The sequence below is a fragment of the Lutra lutra genome, chromosome 11 (assembly GCF_902655055.1).
Source record: "Lutra lutra chromosome 11, mLutLut1.2, whole genome shotgun sequence".
In the NCBI taxonomy this organism is placed as follows: Eukaryota; Metazoa; Chordata; class Mammalia; order Carnivora; family Mustelidae; genus Lutra; species Lutra lutra.
This window is the reverse complement of record NC_062288.1, coordinates 1499962-1512174: the sequence shown is the minus strand read 5'-3', so window position 1 is coordinate 1512174 and position 12213 is coordinate 1499962. Positions and strand designations below refer to the sequence as shown.

The 12213-nt window shown below is 62.7% G+C and overlaps 2 protein-coding genes across 2 annotated transcripts; both read left to right on the top strand.

The window, feature by feature from the left end:
- The first annotated feature begins 346 nt into the window (after positions 1-346).
- Positions 347-2857, top strand: TMED4 (transmembrane p24 trafficking protein 4). Its single transcript, XM_047694594.1, has 5 exons — positions 347-602; positions 722-822; positions 964-1089; positions 1320-1466; positions 1837-2857. The coding sequence occupies exons 1-5, from the start codon at positions 362-364 to the stop codon at positions 1984-1986; spliced, it is 765 nt and encodes a 254-aa protein (XP_047550550.1). The 5' UTR covers positions 347-361; the 3' UTR covers positions 1987-2857.
- Positions 2858-4601: 1744 nt separating this feature from the next.
- On the top strand, positions 4602-11438 carry DDX56 (DEAD-box helicase 56). Its single transcript, XM_047694593.1, has 14 exons — positions 4602-4762; positions 4848-5009; positions 5464-5624; positions 5774-5944; positions 6022-6112; positions 6619-6863; positions 7174-7293; positions 7845-7958; positions 8035-8126; positions 8943-9016; positions 9154-9243; positions 9564-9669; positions 10652-10722; positions 11154-11438. Exons 1-14 carry the CDS (start codon positions 4703-4705, stop codon positions 11229-11231), a joined length of 1635 nt encoding a protein of 544 aa, XP_047550549.1. The 5' UTR covers positions 4602-4702; the 3' UTR covers positions 11232-11438.
- Positions 11439-12213: the final 775 nt, after the last annotated feature.

Below are 12213 nucleotides of genomic sequence, written 5' to 3'. Positions count from 1 at the left end.
CCCTTGTGTCCCCCCCCCCCCCGCTGGACCCCACGCCCCCACGTTCCTTCCCCCGCGCGGGACCCCACGACCCCACTCTCCCTCTCCAGTGCGAGACCCCCACCACGTCCCGCCCGCGGAGGAGCGGGTCGCGAGCCAATCGCCACATAAGCGCCCCGAGTCCGGCTATGCAGCCTCCCCTGGAAGCCGGGCGCAGGCTTGCGCATGCGCGCAGGGGAGAGGAGGCGCGCAGGTAGGTGTCGGACAAAGCATCGTCTCCCGCAAAGCGACAAAGGGATCCCAGAGTCCTTCGCATGCGTACTCTCCTCTCCGCCAGGCCTAGCGGCGGAGCCAGACGCACGCAGCGCGAGCGTAACGGCGCATGCGCGCTCTGCGCTCGGCTCTGTGGCGTCGGCCGGACTGGGGCGCAGGCGCGCGCATGCGCGACGGGCGGAGGGCTCGCGTTGGCAGGTGTCGGGGCGGGTGGCGGCGGGCAATGGGACGAACGGCGCTGCTGCTGCTCGCGCTGTGCGCAGCCTGCGCCCGAGGGCTCTACTTCCACATCGGCGAGACCGAGAAGCGCTGCTTCATTGAGGAGATCCCCGACGAGACCATGGTCATCGGTCAGGCGGGGCGAGGGAGGACAGGGCCCTGTGTGTCCCCGAGACGCGGCCACGGCGCCCCGCGGAGTGTGGGAGCCGGCTGGAGCAGGCGGGTCGTGACGGCTGTGTCTGCTCCGCAGGGAACTACCGCACCCAGATGTGGGACAAGCAGAAGGAGGTCTTCCTGCCCTCGACCCCCGGCCTGGGCATGCATGTGGAGGTGAAGGACCCCGAAGGCAAGGTAGGGCCACTGCTGGTCGTGCTCGCACGGGCGCCCTGCAGCCTCCAGGAGGCCACGCTTCCCCGATTTCTCTGGGCCGTGCAGGGCTCCGAGGACAGGGCACCGTGCAGGTGGGGGCTGTCACGGTGTGTCCCGTTGCAGGTGGTGCTGTCCCGGCAGTACGGCTCCGAGGGCCGCTTTACCTTCACCTCCCACACACCTGGTGACCATCAGATCTGCCTGCACTCGAACTCCACCAGGATGGCTCTCTTCGCTGGGGGCAGACTGGTAAGAGGATTGCCTCTTTGGCCAGAGCTCAGAATCTTTCCCCTGATTCTGCCGAGTTCTGACCTAACAGCCACCGTCATTTGGGACACTTTGGGACACAGTCACAATCAGAGATAGGTGTAGCATTTCTGTTTCATTGCTAGGGACGAGAATAGGTTCCCCAACCTGTAACGGAGAATCCGAAGGTTTCTGACCTTGGGGCTCTGGGGCTCCACCCCGTGTCTTTCCAGCGCGTGCACCTGGACATCCAGGTTGGGGAGCACGCCAACAACTACCCCGAGATCGCCGCCAAGGACAAGCTTACAGAGCTCCAGCTCCGAGCCCGCCAGCTGCTCGATCAGGTGGAACAGATCCAGAAGGAGCAGGATTACCAGAGGGTAAGCATGCGTATGACCGTACTCGGATGTGGCAGATGACCTTTGTGCCCGCCATGCCCCCTGGAAGTTTCTGTTTAAGGCCTTCCCCGCTTGGGAGCTCAGCTGTTCAGAGAATGGGGTGGAGGGTGTCCGTGTGCCTGGCCACTTCCAAGCTTTGCAGACTGAAGTGCATGGAGCACCGCTCCCAGCCTGGCAGAGCTGGTTGTGGAGGGGCGCGAGGCACTCTCCCGGGGCACTCCCCGCGGAATCCGAGGCAGCGTCTCAGGAGGCATTTGGTCCTGAAGCTGAATTTCGCACAGCAGGGAAGGGCCTCACAACAGCAGGGACCACCTGTCCTGCACGTTTAATCCCGGCCTGTTGTCCTACACAGTATCGCGAAGAGCGCTTCCGTCTCACCAGCGAGAGCACCAACCAGAGGGTCCTGTGGTGGTCAATCGCTCAGACGGTCATTCTCATCCTCACTGGAATCTGGCAGATGCGTCACCTCAAAAGCTTCTTTGAGGCCAAGAAGCTGGTGTAGTATCCTCTCCGTACAATTCCTCCCCTTCACCTCTATTATTTCGTACTTTCCCCACCCAATACTGTATCCGCCTGGATTTTGAGGGAAAGAAAATGAAAAAAGAATACAAGCCACATCGGTTCCATGGCAACAAAGCGCTCACATCAGCCACTCGCTCACACGGGTTCTCAAGGACCCAGGACGTTGGTCCAGGTTTTCAAAGGTCTGTTTTGGGGTTTGTTCAGAATCGAAACTGACCCCGGATGAAGTCTGCCTTGTTTCATCTGCAGTGATTCCCCTCCTCCTCTTACAAAAAGAGCAATTGAAAAAAGTCTCTGCTATTCCTTTAACTTCTCTCTTTACGTCTACTTAGGCAGTAGCCGGCCGAAACGCCCCACCAGGGAGGCCCTGCCTCACTGTCCCTCTTGAGTCCTGGGTTTGCTCAGTGGCTTTGTGAATGTAAATAAGGGGCAGAGGCCTCAGAGGATTGAAATGTTTTTTCTATATATTAGAACTATTTTTTGATAAATTATATATATTTTACTTCCTAGTTGAAGTGTTCCTGCCTGTGTGTGACTAGCTGAAAACACCAGTGCGGCCTCGTCTGCTTTCTGTGTGCCCGTACGTTTCTGCTAAGGGCCACTGCAGCTTGCAGACACCACAGGTGCTCTCAGGGCCTTCCGAGAGGGCCGAGCAGGGACTCCCTGGGACACCGGGCATTTCCATCCCTTGGGGCCCCAGAGTGAGGTGGTGGCAGAACTAGAACAGGCAGGGCCCTCCTCCCCTCCCTCCTTTCTTCACTTTTATTTAAGCTGTGCTAAATGTTTCTTCACAGGAACCACATTTGGTTCTTCATACAGATTTTTCCAGTCAAATAAAATGTGTTGTAGTAGCTGTGTTTGAAGTGAACTAAGAGGCTGTGGGCAGACGGGAAGCACAGATCGGGGTGGAAGAGAGGCCCCAGCCTTGGGGGCTACTGTGCTGACCTTCAGTGAGCGGGACGTCCACAGGGGGGCTCATGCTGCCAGGGTTTGGCCATTCACAAAGGTCACCCCAGAGGGCCCACCAGCAGGGAATCATGTGAGGTGATGAAGCACCTGTTTCGACTTACACTGAAGCATCTTAGTACACTGCCCTTCTGCCATATTAAAACCGGCTGCCCTTGCTTCTCTAGGGTTTTGTCATCCGTATTAGTACACATTGCTTATGTGACCTACAGAGAAAGTCTTTTTCTCCATGTTCTAAACTGCTCTGTATATGTACCTATTTTTACCCATAAAAATACATACAAGTTTGTTTCTAGGCTCTGTCATTTAATATTTTTGTATTTTAAAAACCAGGTGCTCCTCCTATGTCTCATTCTGGATGGCTAATGGTCCAGCGAGGTGAAATTACCCTAACTGACTTCTCTAAAGCTGGGTATTCAGGATGGTTTTCAGTTTTCTCACGTTAGAATGAACCCGGAGAAAATGAGATGGTTAGCCGTGTGGGCCTCTAGCCTGAGTTTCCCGGGAACTACAGGACAGGAACTACAGGCAGGGAACATGTCTCTGCCACCGTGGCTGTTCTGGTGGGCTATGGGAGGGCAGGCAACCCTGCAGCCTTTGGTGGTCTATCCAGCTGTAGGCACAAGTCAGTGCATCTTGATTCTGCCAGTAGCTCCCAAGGTCCAGGTTTCCCCTGTGAAGGTTTGAGGGGAAGGAGCGCTTGTCCTACTGCTGGGGCAGGTAGGAACGGATGGCGGGAGGATGGGCCAGCAGGTGGCTGCTGTGGGGAGGACTTCCACGCTGCCGTGTGACATCCACAGACACTCCACGGTCGGGAGAAGTTGCGTTTAGAAACCAGTTTGGCTACGTTGAGGTAATTCTGTTATTCCTCCCAAAACTACCCTAGTTCTGTTCTGGAATTCTTGCTTGCTTAGACTGTACCACATCCTTCCTGCAAAACGCGCGTCTCCGGCTCTGGGCAAAAGGGAACGAAGGTTGCTACCGACGGACTCTAAGACAGATGGTCTCGGACTAGGCGGGCGAGCGCAGGGTCATCTCCAGGTTTGTGAAAAGTGGCGGCCAGGGGTCGCCATGGTGGGACGTGAGGACTCCGGCCTCCTGCGCTGGCTCGGAGGAAGAAGTGGGGCGCAGGCAACCGGGAAGGCGAGGGAGGAAGCGTCCCTCCAGGTCTCCAGGACAACAGCAGCCCCGCGAGACCTTACAGGACAGCGGCGGAACCACAGCAGAGGAGCTGGGCCGCTTCGTGCCGCTGGGCCCGTGGTGACCGGCTAGGCCGCGAGAGCGAGCCGACACAGCTGGGGCCCGAGTCCTTGTTAGCTACGCTGCTCCGGTGGCCGACGGGCAGCCACAGGCCAGCCCACCTCTGTCTCTCGAGCTCCGCCCGCCCGTGCCCCCGGACCGCGTGCTGGCACCCCCAGGACCGGCCCGCCGGGCACCGCACGTCGTAGGTCACCGCAAGAGCCGCTGAGGGGAGCGCGGTGAAGCAAGGGAGAGCGGTGAGCAGGGACCAGGCCCCAGAGGCCGCGGCGGCCGGCGCCGGCCCCGCCTCCCCCGAGACCCCGAGCTCCCGCACCTGCGCAGCCGCACAACCCCGCCGGCCGCCGGAAGCCCAGGCTCCAGCACTTCCGGGAGGGGGCCGTGCCCGCGAAGCTGATTGGTGGCGGCGCCCCACACGCCGTCGCGCCCTTCCTGCCGTGCGCGCGTGCGCGCTGTCCCCGCAGAGCCGCGACATGGCGGACCCGGAGGCGTTGGGCTTCGAGCACATGGGCCTCGACCCCCGGCTCCTGCAGGTACCGGGGAGGGCTGAGCGGCCGGGCCAGCGGGGCTGGGGGCGGCGGAGGGGCGGCGCGCTGAGCCGCGCGTCGTGTCTCCTAGGCCGTCGCCGACCTGGGCTGGTCGCGACCCACGCTGATCCAGGAGAAGGCCATCCCGCTGGCCCTGGAGGGGAAGGACCTGCTGGCGCGGGCCCGCACGGGCTCGGGGAAGACGGCCGCGTACGCTCTTCCCGCGCTGCAGCTGCTGCTCCACAGGAAGACGGTGGGTCGCGGCGGCGGGTTGGGGGGCCGGGGCTCCCGAAGGCCGGCCCGGGGTGCCGCTGTGCTCCGCACTCCGGCTGCATTCGGGTCGCCTGGCCCCGGCCCGGGCGCTGCTGTCATCCTTCTGTGAAGAGAAAGCGCATCTCTTTCTCTTCACCTACTTTAAGAAGCGGGAGCTCCTCTCAGTCGTGCTTGTGGGGTTCAGGGGACCGTGCAGCGCTCTGGCTGCTGTGTGTTCAGTAACGTGCTAACCATGGAGTGGCGTCCTTTGAGGGTCAGTGCGCGGGAAAGAGCTGTTCCGCCTTCCTGTCCTGGGGAGGGTGGCCCTCAGTGAGGGTTGGTCAGAGCACAGCTAAGTCGTGTGGAAGGCCCCAGCATTGGGTCAGACTGCAGGGGTCAGGTGGCCCCGAGGATGCGGGCCGGCCGGCTGACGCCTGTCATTCGTGCTGTCGCAGACGGGCCCTGCAGTAGAGCAGGCCGTGAGAGGGCTCGTCCTGGTGCCCACCAAGGAGCTGGCGCGCCAGGCCCGGTCCATGATCCAGCAGCTGGCTGCTTACTGCGCTCGAGACATCCGGGTGGCCGACGTCTCAGCTGCTGAGGACACTGCCTCTCAGCGGTGGGTGAGAGCCCCCGGCCGCGGAGGAGCGAGCCTGTGCGGGAGTGTGGGATCGGGTTTGCTGGGTTGGTGTGCAGCAAACAGGGCCGGCCGGGGTGAAGCTTGGGTGGGTGCGTACTCCCCAACACGGAGGTGTTGCCCACCTGCAGAGCTGTGCTGATGGAGAAGCCCGACATCGTCGTGGGGACCCCATCGCGCATCTTGAACCACTTGCAGCAGGCCAGTTTGGTCCTGCGAGACTCCCTGGAGCTGCTGGTGCTGGATGAGGCCGACCTTCTCTTCTCCTTCGGCTTCGAGGAGGAGCTCAAGAGTCTGCTCTGGTAAGGAAGGGGTGTGTGAGGCCGGGACTGACCCCAGGGCCTGGAGCTGGAGGCTGATGGGCTCTGTTCGGTTCTAGTCACCTGCCCCGGATTTACCAGGCGTTTCTGATGTCAGCTACCTTTAATGAGGACGTACAAGCACTCAAGGAGCTGGTACTCCATAATCCAGTAAGCTTCTGGGGCCCAGGACGTGACACTTGCTGCTCAAAGGAGTTCTCTGGTATTTCGGGGGGACACTCGTTAGCGGGTTAGCCCCCTGGTCCTGAGGCACCAGAAGCTGGTGGTCCTCAGTACACCCCATCTACTAGTCTGTAGTCGCTACGTCATTGCTGGTGTTTGCTGGGGGTGGTCCAGACACGCTTACCTGAAGGCAGAAGCAGGGACCCCTGAGACTCAAGGGCTGCTTTTGGCAGCACGGCCAAAGCTCTCACGCACATGAGCTTGGTTCTCCTGAGAGCTTATTGCTGTAGGTCATGTCCTCATTTTCCGTGTATTCTCTCTTCTGTGCCTGCAACACCTCGTAACCTTATATCCTCTGCAAAGCGCATGGCTGAGGCGCATTGAGTTGTCACGCCCCCCAGTGGGAGGGGACGTGGGCTGCCCTGCTTTGAGCCAGCAGCTTGGGGTTCTTCTGTCTCCTTCTCTTTCCTGACCATGGGGCTCTTTCCTTACAGGTGACTCTCAAGCTGCAGGAGTCCCAGCTGCCGGGGCCAGACCAGCTGCGGCAGTTCCAGGTGGTCTGCCAGACGGAGGAAGACAAGTTCCTGCTGCTGTATGCCCTGCTCAAGCTGTCGTTGGTCCGAGGCAAGTCCCTGCTCTTTGTCAACACTCTGGAGAGGAGTTACCGGCTGCGCCTGTTCCTGGAGCAGTTCAGCATCCCCGCCTGCGTGCTCAACGGAGAGCTCCCGCTGTGCTCCAGGTGGGCAGCCAGGCCCCTCAGCTGAGATTTGGGAGGGGGAGATGGGGCGGGGGTAGGGGGTGCGCCTGTGTCTTCAGTGGGAGATGGAGGCCAGGCTATGGGCTCGACCAACTCTACTGAGTTTCTGTGTCACGGCCGTGAGAATTCCGTTGTCGCTTGTCTTCAGTTGAGGAGCTGAGGCGTGAAGGCTACGCAGGAGCAGAGCTGGAGAAGAGGGAAGAGTCGGGATGACGGTCGTGATGATGTCGGGGGTGGGAGGGGGCCCCCGACTGGCTCTGGGGCTGAGGCTTCCTCCGCTCTTGGGCCGTAGGTGCCATATCATCTCCCAGTTCAACCAGGGTTTCTACGACTGTGTCATAGCGACCGACGCCGAAGTCCTGGGGGCCCCCGTCAAGGGCAAGCGTCGGGCCCGAGGCTCCAAGGGGGACAGGTGAGTCCCTTCCCTGGCGCACTGCAGGGCCTGTTTCTCAGCCTTTCAGAAGGTGGTGAAACTGGAGTCCCCGAGCAAGGCGTCCTGCTTTGGGGTTTGGCCTCTGGTGGGGGCCTTGCTCGGCTGCCACGGTCTGGAGAAGAGTGAAGGGCGCACGTGCACATACTCCGGGGTGGCAGGCAGGGCCCACCCTGTGGCTGTCGGGTCGTTGTGCAGCCTGTGCTGGGCTCGAAGCTGTGACCTGTCCGGAGGGGGTTTCCGAAGGGATTGGGAACCCAGCGTCTGCCCAGCAGGCTGTGTGGGGGCGGTTGTCGGGTTGCCCTGTGTTGCGGTGAGTTCTGTCCTTCCCGAGGCACTGAGGTCAGGGCGAGGGCTCAGCCACCTCCGCTACCCCAGCTTCTGACATAGTCCTCATTTCTGATATTAGAGTTTTCAACCTGTTAGAGTTCTCTGATTTGCTATAAGGGTTTATTGAGTGATTTTACTGGTAAGTGGCTTGAGATTGCTGATCTTGGTGGGGGGCGGTCTGACGTTGGGACGTCTCCCCACAGGGCCTCTGACCTGGAGGCAGGTGTGGCCCGAGGCATAGACTTCCATCACGTGTCTGCTGTGCTCAACTTTGACCTGCCGCCCACCCCCGAGGCTTACATCCACCGAGCTGGCAGGTGGGAGAGCTGGGGTGTGGTGGGCAGGCACCGGGACCTCGGGCCAGAGGTTTAGCTGGGTGCTCTGTTCTTGCAGGACGGCACGTGCCAACAACCCGGGCATGGTTTTGACCTTCGTGCTGCCCACTGAGCAGTCTCACTTGCACACGATCGAGGAGCTTCTCGGAGGTAAGAACCTTGCGCTCTCTTCCCATGACGCCTTAGGCTCAGCGGCGGTGATGGCAGCACCTCCCGCTCGGCCCCGCCATGTGCTTCCTTCCTGCCCCATCCTCATCCCGCCCTGGGTGGCAGGCAGGGTCCTCCGAGATGCGCAAGCTGAGGTCCAGACTCAAGGGGCAGAAGAGCCAAGGGAGGGGAGAGGGGGTCTTGGGAGATGGGGCTGGTGGTGTCTCAGGAGGGGACCTAGGAGAGGGAGCTCATCGGGGGGCAGGGGGGTCCTTCTCTGACTCCCAGTTTGCCAGGCCCAAGCCTGGGCGCCCCCAGGGCCTTCCGGAGGCAACACTGTGGCCGTGCAGCTGCCGCTGTTCCCGGCTGTGAGTGGCGGCCAGCAGAGGAGGCGTGGGGAGGGCCGTCCGCCGGCCAGGGGGATCCCCAAAGGGGCCTTGTTCCTGCCTGTGTTGGGGGTCTGGGACGGACAGTGTGGGCTCGTGCAGACGGGGTCTGGGGCGCTGGCTGGCGAGAGCGTAAGGGCTACTTCCGCACTGAGACGCCACTCTGTCACGGGTGTCGAGCGTCCAGAGTGGCTGTGGGGGAGGAGGATGGGGAGGTAGGCAGGTGGTGAAGCTGCTGTGACAGGCACCCAGGGCCCGAGAGGCTGTTGTGGGCCGTCCACAGGACTTGGGCGTTTCACCGCACGTGCTCCTCGCGAGGAAGGTGTGGGCTGGGGGCCGGGCTGCTTCGTCCTGGGGGCTCTGGGCAGATGGCCTCCGGTAGACCCGCCCCGAACCTTCAGGGGACCCTCACTGCTGTGCTCTCTCCCCACAGAGAACGGGGTCCCCGTCCTGCTCCCCTACCAGCTCCGCATGGAGGAGATCGAGGGCTTCCGCTATCGCTGCCAGGTGAGCGGGGTCTGTGCTCGTGCGGGTGGGCGAGTCCCCTGGCTAGGCCCCTGCCACTGAGCACTGAGGCAGGCACAAGGGAGGACAGGGCAGTGCCCTGTCCCGCTGCCATCCTGACCGTTGGTGTGTATGCCCAGGATGCCATGCGCTCGGTGACCAAACAGGCCATTCGAGAGGCAAGGCTGAAGGAGATCAAGGAGGAGCTTCTGCACTCGGAGAGGCTCAAGGTGAGGCTCGGCGTCCGTGTGGGACGCGTGACCGCCGCTGCGGAGTTGTCCTCGGGACATGTTGCCGTGGGGAGGGCGCCCTGGGGACCTGCTAGGCGAAGGCACACGCTTGGGGGAGGTGGCCTGCGTGGGGCCCTGCGTGGAGAGTGTGTGGGGCGCGGCTGCCTCACAGGAAGGGCTGTGTCCCCGCAGACGTGGCGCCTGAGGGAGGTGGGAGACCAGCGCTGCGGTGGCTCCGGGAGGGCACGGCACACCCTCTCAGAGGCCCCGGCGGAGCCACGGAAGGCAGACTGACCTTGCCGTGCGCCCGTCCCCCACAGACGTACTTTGAAGACAACCCCCGGGACCTCCAGCTGCTGCGGCACGACCTGCCGTTGCACCCTGCCGTGGTGAAGCCTCACCTGGGCCACGTCCCTGACTACCTGGGTAAGTAGGGGGACCGCCGTGTGTACTGGGCTGAGGCGGGACCTCGGAGGCGGGCAGCGGGCACGTGCATGAGTTCACACGGACACATCTGCTCTGATGCGGGCATGCTCCCCCTGCACCCAGGCCGACGGGAGCCCCCTCTGCTGCGGACGTGAGAAGCAGGCAGTGTGGGGACCCCCGTGCCGTGGGTGTGGGCAGAGTCCACATGGAGGCCAGGTGCCTGAGGGCAGGAGCCGGGAACGGGCCAGGCAGACACGGAGGTGTGGAAGGGGGTGTCACGGGCAGGAGGCGGTGCCGCCCCTGTCAGAGGACACGGGGCTGGTCACCAGGCAAAGATAGGGTGGGGCAGCTGGAGTCTATCGGCCCCGGAGAGAACGGGCCCGTCGGCCACGTGGGGACCAGGGATCCCCCTTCCTCTGCCCTGTAGGGACAAAGTCTCTGGCAAGAGTGTGAGGCCGGAGGGCTTCAAGGGTCAGGGTGAGTGGGGAGAGGGCGGCCATGGGGTGTGGAGGCATGTTGAGAGCCAGGGCCCTGCCGAGGTCAGGAGGAGGTGAGGCCGGAGGCCAAGGGTCATGCCACAGGTGGCAGCAGTGACCGTGTGGCCGTGGGTGTCGGAAGGCTGTGAGGGGAGAGGCCCGTTGTGCCGGGCAGACGTGTAATTATGGGCCTGGTAGGGAGAAATCACACGGAGATCTCTGTTGTAGTTCAGCGGTGTTTTTTTTCTTGGAAACATGCGAACTTTTCTTTCTGCCACGTGCTCACTGTGAGGGACTTCGGGGCGGCCGGGAAGGGACTCAGCAGGGGTTTCTGTGGCCTCGCCCTGGCGGCGTCATTCTTGCAGCCCTGGGCCCGTCGGAGGTGGGGCCGGCGTGCCAGGCGCGGGGTCGGAGCCGGGCCGCGGGCTGGGCGCCGGCTGGGTGCCGGCTGGAGGGGGGGGGGCTGCGACGGGCCGTGGCCGCAGCTGAGTCTATGCTGCTTCTAGTTCCCCCTGCTCTGCGCGGCCTCGTGCGTCCTCACAAGAAGCGAAGGAAGCTGGCCTCCAGGAAGGTCCAGGTACGTGTGCCGGGGCCTTGGCTGCGCCGCAGGGCTTCCCTCCTCCCTCCTCCCTCCTCCCTCCTCCCGGGTCATCACGGTGCGCGTACTCCTTGCCTTTGGGAGGGATGAGCAAGGTCCCAGACCTGGCCCCAGACTCTTGGGTTGAGCGGGGGGAGTCGTGAGGGTCAGACGCTCGCTGGGCCACCCCCAGGCAGCTTCAAGAGCACAGGACGGTTTGCTTTTCTGTCCTTACGGCCTGGCCCGTGCTCCAGGCGGTGGGAAGAGGAAGGTGGTGTTTAGTGGGCTGCAGAGGGTGACCAGAGTGGCTTCTGTCCTTGGCTCATGGCCTGTAGGGCCTTGCCAAGGGACCACACCTCTCCCCTCCCTGAGTCCATCTAGGCAGACAGACATCTGGTGCCCTCAGGCTAACCTGCGGCTTTGCCCAGCAGAAGGCCAAGACCCAGAATCCCCTGCGCAGCTTCAGACATCGGAAAGAGAGACGCAGACCCACAGCCGTGCCTTCCTGAGGTCTCTGCAGCCTCGCCATCTCCCGGGGCCCCTTCCAGGTCTGCGCACCGACCTTCCCCGCTGGCTGGACTGGATTCTGGGGAGGCCCAGCCAGCCTGGCCCTGTGCTTCGTGACAACAGACTGCAGCCATCCTGACTCGGGTTTTCTGCAAGCAGGAAGGGATGCTCATCCCTGGCAACCTTGGGAATTAAATTGCTTCCAGGAGGCTGGGCCTGGCTCTTTGCCTGCTGTGCATGGCGGCTGCCTGGCCAGCAGAGGTCACCTGTGAGGGGCTGCAGTGGCCTGTCTGGGTCCCCGGGCCAGCCCACTGCCGGCCAGATGGACCAGCCTCCCTCCCCTGCAGCTCAGAGAAGGTGGGCCTGCCCAGCTAGGAGCCCCGTCCTTCCATTTACAAATTCGGGCACATTGTAAATTCAGCCTCTGCCCTGGAGCCGGGGGTACTGGCTCCTGTCCTGCTCCCGTGGGCACACGTGTGCGTTCCCAGAGTGCGCGTGCTGCTGGGATGCGTGCACCGGCTGTTGGGTGCCCCACCTAGCCAGCAGGTCCCAGCCTCCCTGCCTGCGGCTTAAAAGGTGGGTCTTCTTTCCACTGCTCCACTGCTGTCAGCAGGTGGGGGTCTTAAGGGGGCGGAGTCCTGGTATCATCGTCACTGGCTTGTGGGCATCCTGAGGTCAGCGTGGCAGGGGGAGGAGGCTGTGCCTCCACTTCATCTGCGTGCGGTCCGTGCTTGGGGCGGGCGGGGTCTCGACATTTCTGGTCCGGTTGTGTTTGAGGATTCCTGGGTACCTGCGGTTTGCGAGGGGGCCGCTCAGGCGGGGCTTTGCTAGCGAGCCCCGGTGGGCGACTGGGGTTCTAGCAGGCCTGGAGCCACCAGGCTGCAGGGCTTCAGTCCACGGGGCACTGTCCCACCTGCTTGGGGCAGGCGAGGCGCCGGGCCTGGCCGCGAACAGCCTTCTCCCAGATGGCTCTAGACCCTCTGA

What these genes read in the sequence shown, in the direction of transcription:
- TMED4 (XM_047694594.1), top strand. Translation starts at nt 362, where the DNA reads ATGCGCGCTCTGCGCTCGGCTCTGTGGCGTCGGCCGGACTGGGGCGCA. An exon ending in TGAAGGACCCCGAAGGCAAG is followed by an intron (nt 823 to 963) that starts GTAGGGCCACTG and finishes GTCCCGTTGCAG; the next exon opens with GTGGTGCTGTCCCGGCAGTA. An exon ending in TCTTCGCTGGGGGCAGACTG is followed by an intron (nt 1,090 to 1,319) that starts GTAAGAGGATTG and finishes GTGTCTTTCCAG; the next exon opens with CGCGTGCACCTGGACATCCA.
- DDX56 (XM_047694593.1), top strand. Translation starts at nt 4,703, where the DNA reads ATGGCGGACCCGGAGGCGTTGGGCTTCGAGCACATGGGCCTCGACCCC. An exon ending in TCGACCCCCGGCTCCTGCAG is followed by an intron (nt 4,763 to 4,847) that starts GTACCGGGGAGG and finishes CGTGTCTCCTAG; the next exon opens with GCCGTCGCCGACCTGGGCTG. An exon ending in GAGGACACTGCCTCTCAGCG is followed by an intron (nt 5,625 to 5,773) that starts GTGGGTGAGAGC and finishes GCCCACCTGCAG; the next exon opens with AGCTGTGCTGATGGAGAAGC.